The 17,711-nt window shown below is 39.8% G+C and overlaps 1 protein-coding gene across 1 annotated transcript in view; it reads left to right on the top strand.

Annotated features, from left to right (window-relative positions):
• The window catches only part of prss12 (serine protease 12), an 84,170-nt gene that overhangs the window by 23,367 nt on the left and 43,092 nt on the right, over positions 1 to 17,711 (top strand). The window contains exons 5-7 of the mRNA XM_049472365.1: positions 5,196 to 5,374; positions 8,290 to 8,431; positions 10,142 to 10,338. Coding sequence (XP_049328322.1) covers positions 5,196 to 5,374; positions 8,290 to 8,431; positions 10,142 to 10,338 — 518 coding nt within the window. The remainder of the gene's footprint in view (positions 1 to 5,195; positions 5,375 to 8,289; positions 8,432 to 10,141; positions 10,339 to 17,711) is intronic.

The following is a 17,711-nucleotide window of genomic DNA, read 5'->3' as shown; positions in this document are numbered from 1 at the left end:
AAGGATTTGGAAGCTGATGGAACACAGGTGTCAGTCTCCACAGTCAAGCGTGTTTTACATCGCCATGGACTGAGAGGCTGCCGTGCAAGAAAGAAGCCCTTGCTCCAGAAAAGGCACCTTAAGACTCGGCTGAAGTTTGCTGCTGATCACATGGACAAAGATAAAACCTTCTGGAGGAAAGTTCTCTGGTCAGACGAAACAAAAATTGAGCTGTTTGGCCACAACACCCAGCAATATGTTTGGAGGAGAAAAGGTGAGGCCTTTAATCCCAGGAACACCATGCCTACTGTCAAGCATGGTGGTGGTAGTATTATGCTCTGGGGATGTTTTGCTGCCAGTGGAACTGGTTCTTTGCAGAAAGTAAATGGGATAATGAAGAAGGAGGATTACCTCCAAATTCTGCAGGAAAACTTAAAACCATCAGCCCGAAGGTTGGGTCTTGGGCGCAGTTGGGTGTTCCAACAAGACAATGACCCAAAACACACATCAAAAGTGGTAAAGGAATGGCTAAACCAGGCTAGAATTAAGGTTTTAGAATGGCCTTCCCAAAGTCCTGACTTAAACCCCATTGAGAACATGTGGACAGTGCTAAAGAAACGGGTTCATGCAAGAAAACCATCACATTTAGCTGAACTGCACCAATTCTGTCAAGAAGAGTGGTCAAACATTCGACCTGAAGCTTGCCAGGAGCTTGTGGATGGCTACCAAAAGCGCCTAGTTGCCGTGAAAATGGCCAAGGGACATGTAACCAAATACTAATGTTGCTGTATGTATATTTTTGACCCAGCAGATTTGGTGACATTTTCAGCAGACCCATAATAAATTTATGAAAGAACCAAATTGTATGACTGTTTTTTGTGACAAACATGTATGTGTTCCGATCACTCTATCACAGAAAAATAAGAGTTGTAGAACTTATTGAAAACTCAAGACAGCCATAACATTATGTTTTTTTACAAGTGTATGTAAACTTTTGACCACAACTGTATGGCTGCACAATATATCATTTTAGAATTACCATCGCAATGTGGACTAAATTAAACCACGTCTAAATATACAGTACCACTCTAAAGATTGGATCCACCTTAAATTTAGTGTTTTTTCATTATAAAAATAAAAACTATGAAGAAAAACATATGCAGTTATTTAATAAACAAAAAAAAGTTAAACAAACCAGAACATGTTTTATATTTCATAATATTTTATAATTCAGGCTTTCAGGTAACAGCTGTGCTGAACTCAGCAAGAGTTCATTACTTGAATTTCTTGTCTCTTAATGTGTTTGAGAGCATCAGTTACGGGTATACAGGTATACAGTGACTATCCCATAATATTCGGGTAATGTTCTAATCTGTATTATGTCAAGAACTACTTAACTAAGTAAAAAAAATACTTTTATAAATTAAGGTCAGTCAGTAACATTAGTAAAGTATTCTTAAGTGACTTCGTCAGCACCGGGTTCCTGGGTTCAAGTCCAGTTTTGAAACGGTTTGAACACCTCTGGAATATAATCACATCTTTTTTACATGCTAGAGAATACACCATTCCACCTTAAATGCTGCTAATACTTAATTTCACCTTAAATGCTGCTTATACACCATTCCGCCTTAAATGCAGCTAATTTACGATTACACCTAAAATGCTGCTAATTTACCATTCCACCTTAAATTCTGCTAATTTACCATTCCACCTTAAATGCTGCTAATTTACCATTCCACCTTAAATGCTACTAATTTTCCATTCCCGCTTAAATGCTGCCAATTTACTATTCCTCCTTAAATGCTGCTAATTTACAATTCCACCTTAAATGCTACTAATTTAGCATTCCACTTTAAAGTCAGGTTTTGAAACAGTTTGGAAACCTCTGGATTATAATCAAGAGGAAGATGGATGATCACAAGCCATCAAACCAAGCTGAACTGCTTAAATTGTTGCATCAGGAGTAAAGGCATAGTTATCCAAAAGCAGTGTGTAAGACTGGTGGAGGAGAACATGATGCCAAGATGCATGAAAACTGTGATTAAAAACCATTGTTATTCCGATAAATATTGATTTCTGGACTCTGAATTTTATAAATATAAATTTGTTTCCTTTGAATTATTTTTTGTTTTTAATTTTCTGCAAATAAATGCACTAAATGACAATATTTTTATTTGGAATTTGGGAGAAATGTTGTCTGTAGTTTATAGAATAAAACAACAATGTTCATTTTACTCAAACATAAACCTATAAATAGCAAAATCAGAGAAACTGATTCAAAAACTGAAGTGGTCTCTTAGTTTTTTTTCCAGAGCATTTATGTGTGACTGTATGCCTTGATATGGACTGGCACTCAACAGTTCTAAAGTTGGATGGTCGTTTCCGGTTGAGAGTAGGATTCGCGTGATTGGTTGCCGCTTCTCACCCGTGTGTGTTAATGACGGTAAATGATTGTGCGTAAAATGGAATTAAAAGCGGTTGGTTGAAAGCGGTTGGCGGTAAGTGGTTGCTAGGTGGTTGCTATGGTGTTGCTAGGTGGTTGTTAAGGCATTGCTATGGTATCTGTGCTGGTTGCTATGGTGTTGCTAACTGGTTGCTAGATAGTTGCTAAGGCGTTGCTATAGTATATATGCTGGTTGCTATAGTGTTGCTAAGTGGTTGCTAGACGGTTGCTAAGGCATTTCTAGGTGGTTGCTAAGGTGGTGCTATGGTATCCCTGGTGGTTGCTATGGTGTTGCTAAGTGGTTGCTAGGTGTTTGCTAAGGCGTTGCTAGGTGGTTCCTAGGTGGTTGCTAAACAGTTGCTATGTGGTTGCTAAGGTGTTGCTATGGTATCTGTGGTGGTTGTTATGGTGTTGCTAGGTGGTTGCTATGGTGTTGCTAGGTGGTTGCTAAGCAGTTGCTAGGGGGTTGCTAAGGTGTTGCTATGGTATCTGTGGTGGTTGCTAAGGTGTTGCTAAGTGGTTGCTAGGTGGTTACAAGGTAATATATTCGCATAAATTAGATTAAAATGTGTTTACAACAATTGTACGAAATCCGTACATTGTATCCTTTCCACCAGGTATCCCTGGTGGTTGCTATGGTGTTGCTAAGTGGTTGCTAAGCAGTTGCTAGGTGGTTGCTAAGGTGTTGCTATGGTATCTGTGGTGGTTGCTAAGGTGTTGCTAAGTGGTTGCTAGGTGGTTACTAGGTAATGTATTTGCATAAATTAGATTAAAATGTGTTTTGGTTCAGTTCAAGGGGAACAGGAGTTCCGGCTGATTGCTGGTGTATATTGAAGTGTGTTGAGTTGAAGTGTGTTCAGGCGTCTCAGGCTGCGGTTGAGCTTCATTAGCTTTGGCTCTTTAAGTTCATCATCTGTTTCACATCTGCTGAGTTTCAGCCAGCCTCACTGTGTCCAGGGCAGAGTGCGTGTCTATGAATTAAACACTGGCTGTAATTCTCACTTTGTGCGTGTGTTAGGGTTCCACAACATTGGAATTTTTTGCTAGACCCGTAGCATCAAGCAATCACTTAAATAGATTCTGTCGGACAACATAAAGCAGCTAAGAGGTCTCAACACGCAACGCATTATGCTTCAATGTGAAGAAATTCATAAACGAGAAAAAGGTACCAAAATTAGCCCAAAAGGGCATGAACAACTCATCCAGGAGGTCAGTGTTAATGATTCAATAATAAGAAAGAGGCTGGGTGAAAATGGTCTCCATGGATAAGACCATGGAGATAAAAAAACACTGCTGAGTAGGGCTGCAATGATAAGTCGATATAATTGTCAATGTCGGTTATTTAAATTTGTCAACTACAAATTTCGTTGTCGACTAATGTGTGTGTGTGACTGTGCGTGTGTGTTAGGGCTTCACAACATTGGACATTTTTGCTAGACCCGTAGCATCAAGAAATCACTTAAATAGATTCTGTCGGACAACATAAAGCAGCTAAAAGGTCTTAACACGCAACGCATTACGCCCCAATCTGAAGAAATTCATAAAAAGGTACCAAAATTGCCCCAAAAGGGCATGAACAACTCATCCAGGAGGTCAGTGTTAATGATTTAATAGTTAGAAAGAGACTGGGTGAAAATGGTCTCCATGGATAAGACCATGGAGATAAAAAAACACTGCTGAGTAGGGCTGAAACGATTAGTCGATATAATCGTCAATGTCGATTATTTAAATTTGTCGACTACAAATTTCATTGTCGACTAATCGCTAATTTGTAGCAGTACCCCATTAAACAAAGTGCTGGGGACAGAAGCGCAATGGGAGATGGGTAAACGGCTCACTCACACAGTTTACACTCAACTTAGTCTGTGTCTCCAAAAGTGCCCAAACATCTAGACATTTAAATGCCTTTTAAATCTCATCTTTAGCTGTTTTTATAATGTTTTTTAGAAGGAGGACATGGCAGAAATAATCGTTGACCAATCGACTAATCGAAAAGATTAACGTCAGATTAGTCGACTACCGAAGTAACCGTTAATTGTAGCCCTACTGCTGACCAAAAAGAACACAACGGACCGCCTCACGTTTACCAACAAACATGTTGATGATCCCCAGAACTTAGAAAGAAAAGAAAAATATTCTTTGGACTGAAATGACTCAAATGGGACTTTTTGAAAAGTGTGTATCATACTGAACGTAAAACATGGTGGTGGTAGTGTGTGTGATAGTCTGGAGCTCCTTTGCTGCTTCAAGGCCTGGAAGACTTGCTTTAAAAGATGCTGTTTATCAGACAATCCTGAAGGAGAATATCCGACCATCTGTTCGTGACCTCAAGCTCAGGTGTACTTGGGTTCTGCAGCAGGACAATGACCTGGACACACCAGCAGGTACACCTCGGAATGGCTCAAAAAAACACAAAAAAATAAGGTTTTGGAGTGTCCTAATCAACGTCTTAAGATTGAGATGCTGTGGATGATCCTAAACAGGATGTTTATACTGAAAAATCCTTCAATGTGGCAAAATTTCCCACAGTCCTCCACAGAGATGAGAAAGACTTGTTGCCAGTTATCAGTAAAGCTTGATTGCAGTTGTTGCTGCCAAGGTTGGAACAACCAAGTTATTAGATTTAGGGGATAAACACTTTTTCACACAGGGCTAGATTGGTTTGGATAGTTTGTTTTTCTCTTAATAAATGAAATGATCATTTAAAAACTGCTTTTTATGTTTTTTTTTCAGGTTATTTTTGTCTGATATGTGTGATTTTGTGTGTGTGCAGTGGTACAGCTCGAGCGTGGGCGAGGGCGTATTTTGGTTCTGGTGTTGGTCGTGTGCTCCTGGATGAAGTGAGCTGTACTGGGAATGAACTCTCTATAGAACAGTGTTCCAAATCACCCTGGGGGGAACACAACTGCGACCACACGGAGGACGCTGGCGTGTCCTGCACACCTCTTACAGGTATATACACACACACCGATCACATAGTATCAATTATAAATCTTTTGTTAGCATTTTATTGCAGGAAATAAGTATTTGATACAATAGACTCTCACTATACAGGGTATTTATTAAACAATCAATTAAACACTGACTGTAATTCTACCTTTGTGTGTGTGTATCAGGGCTGCACAATACAGAAAATTTTCGCTAATCCCAGAGAATCAAGAAATCACTTAAATTGATCACGTCTGACAACATAAGGAAGCTAAAAAAAATCTCAAAAGCAACTCGTTGTGCCCCGAAAACAAGCCTAGAAGTCTGAAAAAGGTACCAAAATTGCTCCAAAAGGGCATGGTCAGCTCATCCAGGAGGTCCCTGCATTTCTCACTTAATCGAAGGTTGAATAGACAGATAAACGGAGGATAAACGGACATTTCCTGTAGTTCTTAACCAAGTCTGCACTTCTCCACGCAGATCTTCACCAGATCTTTCGAGTTTCAGGGCTGTCATTGTTGAGTTCAGGCTTTGAGACTCTAGGATCATGATGAATGCTTCTGAAGGATATACTTCTTAGTTGCCCTGGTTGTTTGTTTTAGGTCATTGTCATGCTGGAAGACCCAGCTACAACCCAGCCATCTTAAAGTTGCCCTTCCACTAAAATCCATTTTTTCTTGTTCTTTGTAAAATACAAAAACAAAAAAAGAAAAATAGGTCTCTGTGAGTTGTATATGCATGCTGAACACGAAACTGAAACTTTTATGAAACATAAAATAAATTATTCCGAAAAACGAGACGATCAGAAAAAGCACCGTGTCTACGTCAACTCGTGAATTAGTATTCATGGCCCCGCCCACAGGCGGCGCTGAAACAACAAAACTCCCGGGTGGATTTTCACTTATGAACCTGGACCACCCACCTCTATGTGTTTACATAGCTTTACGTAGGATCTCCGGTGGATTTTGCATTTTACAGATACTCTTTAAGACTAGGTCAGTGGCTAAACTACGCTTAGCATGGCATTATTACACATGTTGTAAAGTAACACATGACATTGCAAAGACTGTTATTAGTGTAAAAAAAATTGTCATTTTAAAAAGTTTTGAACTGTTGTCCGTCTTGCTGGTGTTGCAGTGTTTTTAGCCAATCAGAGGCGATATGTTTGCATGTATAAATATTCGTGGGCAATAGCCGAAATCCCCACCCACTCCTCCACTAAACTAAAGCAGCATTATACTGGATCACCGGAGCACTTTTTTATTTTCAAGAACGCCTTACATGGATTTTTTTTATTAATACTAAAGACCACAACTAGACAGAATGAGATCTTTAAATGCTCTTCCAGAGGAAAGGAGGTTGTTGACCAAATTCTTGTGATACATGACCGTGACGAGATCTACGGCTACAGGCAAAGGAGGCAAAGTCATTAGATCCTTATGATTCTGCAATGCGGAGAACATGGATGGAATCACAGTGTTGAGAAAAAAAAATCAGAATTCAGATATAAAACATCAGCATTGTTGGTTTCTGTGAATCCCCTAAATGTTTAGCTAATGCTAAATCAGCTAAATGTCATAGTTAACATGTCCCAACATGCATTAGTGAGTTCAGACCTGTTTGGCCTGTTTTTCTGTGCTACAATTGAGCACTCTCTCCGCTTTTAGACTCTTTGGCCCGTTTTTCTGCGCTACAACTGAGCACTCTCTCCGCTTTTAGATTCTTTGGCCCATTTTTCTGCGCTACAACTGAGCACTCTCTCCGCTTTTAGACTCTTTGGCCCGTTTTTCTGCGCTAGAACTGCGCACTCTCTCCGCTTTTAGACTATTTGGCCTGTTTTTCTGAGCTACAACTGAGCACTCTCTCTGCTTTTAGACTTTTTGGCCCATTTTTCTGCGCTACAATTGCGCACCCTCTCCGCTTTTAGACTCTTTGGCCCGTTTTTTTCTGTGCTAGAACTGCGCACTCTCTCTGCTTTTAGACTCTTTGGCCCGTGTTTCTCTCCTCTTTTAGACTCTTTGGACTGTTTTTTTGCTCTACCAGGTCACTCTCTTCGCTTTTAGACTCTTTGGCCCGTTTCTGACACCTAGCGTTCAAACTTTGAATCTCACATTATAAAAACCTGCTTAACAGCGGGCCAACTTTCATTCTATTTCTAAAATACCTCGCGGGCCGCTCCAAAAAAGGAAACGGGCCTCAAATGGCCCGCGGGCCGTAGTTTGGACACCCCTGCCCTAGAATATAATCAAGAGGAAGATGCCAGGAAGATCACAAGCCATCAAACCAAGCTGAACTGCTTGAATTTTTGCACCAGTAGTAAATGCATAAAGTTATCCAAAAGCAGTGTGTAAGACTGGTGGAGGAAAACATGATCCACGAAAGATGCACGAAAACTGTGATTAAAAAACAGGGTTATTCCACCAAATATTGATTTCTGAACTCTTAAAACTTTATGAATATGAACTTGTTTTCTTTGCATTATTTGAGGTCTGAAAGCTCTGCATCTTTTTTGTTATTTCAGCCATTTCTCATTTTCTGCAAATAAATGCTCTAAATGATAATATTTTTATTTGGGATTTGGGAGAAATGTTGTCTGTAGTTTATAGAAACAACAATATTTTATTGTTGTGTTCTTGGAAAAGCACAGAATCAACCGGAGATCCGATTTAAACCTATAGTTTCTTACACAAGATAGCTAACCATAACTAGCTTTTGTAAACAGAGCTGTAAACTCTTTAGCTGACGAGAGACAGTGTCGGCTCTACAGTATTTCACAAACAACAAGAAAAAGTGGATTTTAGCGTAAGGAAACCTTTAAAGGGAGTATTTCACCCCTTTGCCTTATAGTTAACTCGAAAACAAGGGTACAAAAAGGGTACAAAAGAGAAATGGGATCAGGCCTAACTCTCTTTTTAGCTAGCTGTCTCTTTTTTTTTCAGATGGTTCACTGCGATTGGTGGGCGGAGCCGCTGGCTTTGAGGGCCGGCTGGAGGTTCACTACAGAGGCCAGTGGGGCACAGTTTGTAACGACGGCTGGTCAACCACCAACACACAAGTTGTGTGTAGACAACTAGGATACAGGTAACATTAAGTAGCATTATGTGTACACTGTGTGCCAAAAGTTTGTGAAACGGGACGTTAACTATGTTATTACATTAAAGACTACAGGGGTTTGCAAAAGTATTCACACCTCTTGAACTTTTTTTTTTTTTTTTTACATTTTATCACCTTACAACCACAAACTTCTATGTTTTTTTTATTGAGATTTTAAGTGATACGCCAACAAAAAGTAGTATATAATTGAGAAGTGGAACAAAAATCTCCCCAGTAACAGTAAGTAGCTAGCTCAAGGCTAATGTTAGCTAGCTCTCTGCTAGCATTAGTTCTCTCCCCGCTAATGTTAGCATGTGTTTTCTCACTGGCATTAAACACACCATCTAAAATGTGAATACCTACAGCACATTGAATTTAAGACAATTTAAGATAAATCTTAAAGATTTTAATTTAAGACATCTTAAGACTATTTAAGGACCCACGGGACCCTTATTTATAGGGGGGCAAACACTTTTACGCAAAGGGCTAGATTGGTTTGGCTATTTTTTTTCCCTTAACAAATGCAATCCTCATTTAAAAAGTGTTTTTTTATATTTACTCAGTTTGTTTTTATCTGATATTAAAGTTTCTTTGATAATCTGAAAAACGTAAGCATGACCAGTGATGTCAGTTACTTAGTAACGCGTTACTCTAATCTGACCCTTTTTTTCAGTAACGAGTAATCTAACACGTTTCTATTTCCAATCCACGCGTCTCGCCTCTGTTAATGAGGTACAACCATTGGTTTACTCACCGCACTCCCCTGTCTCTCTCTCTCTCGCGCTCGGCATGTCTTTAGTTTCCGCCCGTTCTCGTTTTTCCGCCAGTTCTCGTGCTCCCTATCTCTTTGTAAAGGCGGGTTTTCCCGGCCGCGTCCCAATTCACTAGCCAGGGCAGCGGTCTGCACAGATCTGATTGGCTGAGGAGAGTGTCTGAAGATTTTACACCACACGTGATTGGTCTGCAAGTTTACTGTGCCACAGAGCGCGTATACCATAAAGACAAGAAAAGTTCTGACGCTTTAAATGAACACTGTCAGAATTAAATCCTTTTCAGTAGTTTATCGGTTTGGGTCCGCATTGGACAACATCTGGGTCCGGACCTGGACCCGGACCGCAGTCCACATATATGTGATCCCTGGCCTAGACCATACACACAGTTTTGTTTTTATAAAACCACTCCTTGCTGCCCTGCAGAGAACAACAGGTTTAATGTTCAGTTTTACAGTGTTAAATATGTCAGGTCAAGAAAGACTTTCTTTATTTTTTTATATAAAAAAAAAAGATTTATGTTAAGTTAATTCAAGAGAAATGGTCTTTTATTTTTATTTAAAAAAAAATATTTTTTTCAGGAAATAGTTCAACTTTAAATGTCTAGAGATACATTGTTGCTGTTAAAAATGCATTTTCCAATAAAGGCAGTATTGGCAAAACTGGTTATAATGTTAATGTTAAGGCGACGGGAGGTGGTGTCTGCAGCTGCTGAAAGTAACTAATAAAGTAACTTGTAAAGTAACTTAGTTACTTTTAAAATCAAGTAATCCATAAAGTAACTGAGTTACTTTTTAAAGGAGTAATCAGTAATCAGATTACTTTTGCAAAGTAACTATACCATCACTGAGCATGACAAAAATGCAAAAAAGGTAAGGGGCCAAATACTTTTTCACGCTATTGTGTGTGTATATATTTGTGTGTACAGATCTGGACAGAGTGTGAGTCCGGATATGTTTGGAGCTTCGTCGGGTCCGATTCTGCTGGATGACGTGATCTGTACGGGGAAGGAGCCGTCGCTCACACACTGCAGCAGATCAGACTGGCTCAGACACGACTGCCCACACTCCAACAACGTAGCTGTAGCCTGCAGCCCCCAGCGCACCGGACACGGAGTCCCCACAAGTAATGAATACACACACATCAACACACACACACACACACAAGCATTGGCTGTATGTGTGTGTATGTATATTAGCGTTCTGGCTGTCAGACAGCATTAGCCGAGCGATTTTCTTTCCCTTTTTTCCACAAAAGACGAGCCAGCGCTGCGGGCGAGCGTGCCGTGGTTGAGCGCTAGCTATGCTAAGCTAACGCTGCAGCTGATGCCGTTGATGATTCTAAGCTGTCCTGTGTGTATATACGCCGTTACTCGGCAACGCGTCGGCGGAGTGATACAGGTTTAGTGTGAGAAGGCCGTGATGTTATCACATATATCCTCACGGCTAGAACACTTCTCAACCAATCAGATTGTGAGGTCGGAACTAACTGTTGTATAATATACTAATATATGTACAAATATCCTTAATTTATAAGAATTTATAAGTTATTCTGCCTCACTTTACCTCACTCTACCTCATTCTACCTTGCTCTAGCTCATGCTATTTCCCTTTACCTCCATCTACCTCGCTTTTCCTTCCTTTTTCTTCCTCACGTCACATTATTGTGCTTCCTTCTGTCTTGCTCTACCTCACCTTGCCTCACTCTACCTCACTCATCTTTCTTTTACCTCACTCTGCCTCACTTTACTATGGTCTATCTTGCTATGCCTTCCTCAACCTCCTTCTACCTTATTCTGCCTCACTCTACCTCACTCATCTTTCTTCTACCTCATTTTACCTTGCTGTACCTCATTTTACCTCACTCTGCCTCACTTTACTATAGGTCTACCCTCCTCAACCTCCATCTACTTCCTTCTGCCTCACTTTCCCTCGCTCTGCCTTGCTCTGCCTGGTTGTGCCTCACCCCATCCCACTCTACATCCCTTTACCTCATTCTGCCTTTCTGTACCTCAGTCACCTAGCTGGGCCTCACTCTACCTCGCTGTGTCTTGCTCTACCTCAGTCTGCTTCCTTCTGTCCTGCTTTACCTCACTTTCTTTTGCTCGACCTCAGTTTAACTTGCTGTACCTCACGCTGCCTCCCTTTGTCTTGCTCTACCTTGTCTGGCCTTACTCTACTTCACTCTTTTTTCCTGTACCTCATTCTGCCTCACTTTGCCATAGGTCTACCTTGCTCTGCCTTCCCCAACCTCCTTCTACTTTACCTCGCTTTGCCTCACATTACCTCACTCTCACTCACCTTACCTTATGCTGCCTCACTCTACCTCAGTCTTCTTCCTTCTACCTTATTCTACCTTGATCTACCTCACTCTACCTCATGCTACCTTAATCAGCCTCCCTCTGCTTCCCTCTATTTTGCTCTACCTCACTTTCCTTTGCTTACTTTAACTTGCTGTACCATACTCTGCCTCACTCTACCTGGCTGGGCTTCAGTCTACGTCTCTCTGCCTCGCTCTACCTTAGTCAACCACTCTATACCTAGCTCTACCTCACTCTGCCTCACTCTACTTCTTAGTGCCTTCCTCTGCTTTACTCTACTTCTCTTTAACTGGTTCTCTCTTGCTCTGCCTCCTTCTGTGTTACTCTTGCTCACTCTACCTCCCTCTACTTCCCTCCCTCTACTTCCCTCTGTCTCTCTCTACCTCGCTCTGCATAACTTTACCTCCCACTTCTTTCCTCTACCTCATTCTACCTTGCTATACCTCACTGGCTGTACCTTGATCTGCCTCACTTTACCATGGTCTACCTTGCTCTGCCCTCCTCAACCTCATTCTACCTCACTCTGTCTCATTCTGCCTCTCTCTGCCTCGCTCTTCTTTCCTTTGCCTCAATCTGCCTCCCTCTACCTAGCTCTACCTCGCTCTACCTCACTCTGCCTACCCTCTACCACGCTCTACCTCACTCTACCTCATTCTACCTCAATATACCTCCCTCTGCCTCACTCAACCTCACTCTACCCCCTTTAGCTCGCTCTACTTTGCTCTACCTCCCTCTACCTAGCTCTAACTCATTCTATCTCGCTCTACCTCATTCTGCCTCCCTCTACCTCACTCTTCCTCACTCTTCCTTGCTCTACCTCACTCTACCTCACTCTACTTTGCTCTACCTCCCTCTACCTCACTCTACCTCGCTCTATTTCACTCTACCTCACTCTCTCACTCTACCTCGCTCTATCTCACTCTACCTCCCTCTACCCCCCTCTTCCTCATTCTGCCTCCCTCTACCTCGCTCTAGCTCACTCTACCTTACTCTCTCACTCTACCTTGCTCTACTTCACCCTACCTCACTCTGTCTCACTCTACCTCTGTCTCCCTCTCTCTACCTCGCTCTACCTCATTCTGCCTCCCTCTACCTCTCTCTACCTCATTCTACCTCACTCTACCTCCCTCTACCTCACTCTACCTCACTCTTCCTCATTCTGCCTCCCTCTACCCCGCTCTATCTTACTCTACCTCCCTCTACCTCTTTCTACCTCACTCTACCTCACTCTCCACTGTGAACACCAAGCTACTTTTTACTCTAATCAAGTACTGAAAACCTTTGAAGAGCTTAAACTAATTTACAATTAATCTTGATTTATATTGTTTTATATTAATATCTGAATATTCAATAGCGATATCTCACATTGCATTTTCTGTCCATACCGTACACACACACACACACACACACACACACACACATACACACCTCTGAACATTCCCACGTCTCTATAGAAGCAGATTATTGGCCGTAGGCGTTTCTCCAGCGCTCATAACGTTCCTCTCTGCTCCATATGGACTCTTTAAGTGTAAACGCTTTTCCAGGATGACCCTTTACACACACTGTACAGCTCTCACTGTGGAGATGCTTTCATAGTGGTGTAAATCTGTGATCTTAAGACTGTTTCCTTACAAATCTTTAGGAATTCATTCAATTTAATTAATTCCTAATGTAATTTAATGTAGTTTTAATCCTTTAGTTGATACTTTTAGTTAGGACCTGTGCCAAGTCCTGCTGGAAAATGAAATCCGCATCTCCCTAAACCAGATCAGAGTCTGAAAGAAAGAGTGGAGAGACGCACAGTACCAGCTGAATGAGGTCTAGCGTCAAGTTTTCACCAATCAGTGATGGTTTGGGGAGGCATGTCTGTCATCTGCTGGTGTTGATCCACTGTGTTTTATGATCAAGTCTAAATATAGTCAGTGCAGAGTTTTCCCACAAAATCACAACTTCATGCTTCTCTCACACTTCCGTTTCTGAATCAGTTTCCCTGATTTTGCTATTTATAGGTATATGTTTGAGTAAAATTAACACTGTTGTTTTATTCTATAAACTACAACATTTTCCCCAAATTCCAAATAAAAATATTTAAGTCATTTAGAGCATTTATTTGCAGAAAATGAGAAATGTCTGAAATAACAAAAAAAGATGCAGAGCTTTCAGACCTCAAATAATGCAAAGAAAACAACAAGTTCATATTCATATTCAAGTTTTAAGAGTTTTTACCCTGTTTTTTATATAGAGTTTTTATGCATCTTGGCATCATGTTCTCCTCCACCAGTCTTACACACTGCTTTTGGATAACTTTATGCTTTACTTTACTCCTGGTGCAAAAATTGAAGCAGTTCTCTCCTTTCAACTGGTTAAAAAAAAGGTTTGTTTATTTGGGCTTCAGGTAAATATACAGCAATGGAAAAAATGAAGAGAGCATTTTCTCTGCTATTCCAAATTCCAAATAAAAATATTATATAAGTCATTTAGAGCATTTATTTGCAGAGTGAGAAATGGCTGAAATAACAACAAAAAAGACGCAGAGCTTTCAGACCTCAAATAATGCAAAGAAAACAACAAGTTCATATTCATATATAAGTTTAAAGAGTTCAGAAATCAATATTTGTGTGATGATGGGAGCTGACGGGAGGCGGACGTAAATGCGGGTAAGACAAACAGATTTATTAAATAACGAATAAATAAACAAACAAACAGGGAATTAACGAGAAAATATATATATATATACATAAATAAACAGGGAAAATAACCAAGGACTAAATCTAGACAGATGATAACTAAACAGGGCTGGGGATATATATATACAAGGAAATAAACGTAAATATAAACAAGAAATAAACAAGGAAACAAACTAGAGAAAGAAACACGGAATAAACAGAGAATAACTGATAGACAAAGAACAATGGGACGTGGAAATAAACTACTATAAACGTGGCAAGACCAACGACAGAGGAAGGTGCAAAGACCGAGAGCAAACATAGACTAAAAGGTACTATTTATACTAACATGAAACAATGAACACCTGGGGAAAGGGCGGAGCTACAAATTACAGACACGTGATGGAAAATAACTAGGGAGACACACTATAAAACACAGGGAAACAGAGCGAGGGCATGACAATTTGTTGGTTTTTAATCACAGTTTTTTTCATGCATCTTGGCATCACGTTCTCCTCCACCAGTCTTACACATTGCTTTTGGATAACTTTATGCGTTTACTCCTAGTGCAAAAATTCAAGCAGTTCAGCTTGAAGGCTTGATGATCAGCTTGTGATCGTCCATCTTCCTCTTGATTATTATATTCCAGAGGTTTTCAACTTGGTAAAATCGAAGAAACTCCTTTTTAGTCATTTTTAAGTGGTATTCTTGTTTAACCCTGCAGTGGAAAAAAGCGGCTCTGGTGTGATTTTAAAAGCTACAGCTGCCGTCTGACTTATCAACCCTTGTTCCTACTGTTCTGTATAAAGAGCTAATGCATTTACCTGAACCTACACACTACACACACACACACACACACTTTAGACTATATATATATATATATATATATATATATATATATATATATATATATATATATATATATATATATATATATATATATGCTGAATTCTAAAACTGTAAGGGAATAGTATAGTATAATGAGACACAGAGCAGTGCTGGAGGCCAGTGTGTGTGTGTATATAAGTGTGTGTGTGTGTTTTATGAGACAGACAGAGTGAAAGAGTGAGTGAGTGTGTGTCAGCACATGATAAAGAGGAGAGGAAGTCTATCCAAGTCTAAAGGAGAATGTGTGAGTGAGTGAGTGAGGTGAGCGTGAAGGGTGGTGTGTGTGTGTGTGTGTGTATAAGTGTGTATAAGTGTGTGTGTGGATGAGGGCCAGTCTAGAGTGAGTGTAAGTGACGGAGGGAGAGAGCGTGTCAGTCACAGACACCGCTGTGCTGAGTGTGTGTGTGTGTGTGTGTGTGTGAGCAGTTGTGGTGGGGGTTACCTCATTCTTTAGATCGTATGAGTGTGTGTGTGTGTGTGTGTGTGTGTGTGTGCGTATTCCCTCTGTGATCTCCTGTGGTTCATATTATATTGACTTTGGAGAACGGAGACCCCCGTTTTTTTTTCATGTCCAAAATGTGTTCACCTTAAACACACACACACACACACACAGGTTTGTATTACTGCCTTTCAGGGGCGTGCAGTGAATATAGTGGGTACCCCTTCTGCAACCACCCCCCCATACTCTCTCTTGACTAAGTTATATTAACTTAATACACATAAACAGCCCACAAATACAACAGCTACAAGCTACAAAATTATACAATAGACCCAACAATAAATGCTTAATTTGCCTACAAATACAACCGTTCATCAAAGATCACTCATTTGTATGTCTACAGTACACCAGAGCAGCCAAAACATTAAGTACACACAAAAACTCACCAGTCAGGCCCACTATTATTGTGAATTAGTTGCACATTGAAGGACAGCCTTTAAAAAAAGGCTTTTTTTAATATATTATGACACAATATCTTATAACAATGTCTTTTTTGCAGCCGCAATTCAATGATAGTTGTCTAACTATTGAATTAATCCAGCATGAGCTCCGTTTATGACTAAGCAACGCGTAAAACCTTCACCACAGCACTGAGAAGGGGTTAGACAGCCATGGCCCCGCCCCCGTAGTGAAAATCATGCATCTGATTGGTTAGACTGTCCTACGACTTTACTAATAGATTCATTATACTACACCCTTCTCAAAATCAGGAGAAAGGCACGCAGTCACGTGGGGGCAGAAGCCGTTTTAAAAAGCTTTGATTGGTTAAAACCGCTGTCAATCAGATAAGAGTCCTGTAGCAACTAAAAAAAAAAACAAAGACTGATGCTTTATATTAGCTGCTGTTTTTTTTATTTTAGTTAATTTATAAAATGAAATCTTTTTTAAATCTTTTTTTGCACACCACTGCTGCCTTTATAGGGTCCTTAAATTTCCTTTACTTCTAAGGTAATAGTTTGTTCTCAAAGTGCTACACATTCTTTTATTCAGGAAAAAATACTTCAACAAAAGTTAAAAACGTATCAATAATCAATTTTATTATTAAATCTGCTCCAAACAAAATAATATATATATATATATATATATATATATATATATATATATATATATATATATATATATATATATATATATATATATATATATATATATATTGTAACCATTTCTACAGTCGCGTGAAAAATGATTTTCCCCACAGTATAGTTCTTTTGTTTTTGCATTTTTGTCATACTTACATTTTTATTAAACTATCCAAATAAATCCAGCTCTGTGTGAACAGTTTCACTAGATAAGAAAACAAATTATTTCAGTCTGGAAAAGAGGTCATACAAGGTCAATTCTAAAGCTTTTTTTTTTTTCATTTCTTTTGTTCTCACTCTGTCTTTCTTTTTCTGTTTCATTCTCTCTTTCTCTTTCTCTTCTCTCCCTTACAGATTTTCACTCCTTCCCTGTCTCTATTGCTCTCTTTCTGTTTTTATTTTTCTCTTATTTTCTCTCTTTTTCCTTGTCTCTCCCCTTCTCTCCTCAACTCTCTGTCTCAGTCTCTCTCTTCTTCTCTTTCTTTCTTTTTTCTGTTTGTCTTTTCTTCTCTTTCTGTCTCTCTCTCTCTCTGTATTTCTCTGCCTTACAGTTTTTCACTCCTTCTCTGTCTCTATTGCTCTCTTTTTCTTTTTCTCTTATTTTCTCTCTTTTACTTTGTGTCTCCCCTTCTCTCTCTGTCTCTATTGCTCTCTTTCTCTTTTTGTCTCTCATTTTCTCCTCTTATTCTCTTTGTCTCTCCCCTTCTTTCTCCATCTCTCTCTGTCTCTTTCTTTCTGTCTCTCTTTCTTTTTCTGTTTTTCTCTACTTCTTCCTCTGTCTCTCTTTCTCTTTCTTTTTGTCTCTCATTTTCTCCTCTTTCTTTCTCTTTCTCTATCATTCTGTTCTTCTCTTTCTTTTTGTTTCTCTCTCCTTCTCCCTATCTCCTTTCTCTTTCTCTATCATTCCGTCTGTTTCTCCTTCTGTCTCCTTTATCTCTCCTTTATCGCTCTTTTTCTTTTTCTTTTTTTCTCTTATTTTCTCTCTTTTACTTTGCCTCTCCCCTTCTCTCTCTGTCTCTATTGCTCTCTTTCTCTTTTTGTCTCTC

This window comes from Astyanax mexicanus, chromosome 25, assembly GCF_023375975.1.
Source record: "Astyanax mexicanus isolate ESR-SI-001 chromosome 25, AstMex3_surface, whole genome shotgun sequence".
Taxonomy (NCBI): domain Eukaryota; kingdom Metazoa; phylum Chordata; class Actinopteri; order Characiformes; family Acestrorhamphidae; genus Astyanax; species Astyanax mexicanus.
Note: the sequence above shows the minus strand (reverse complement) of the source record. Positions and strands in the feature narration are given on the sequence as shown.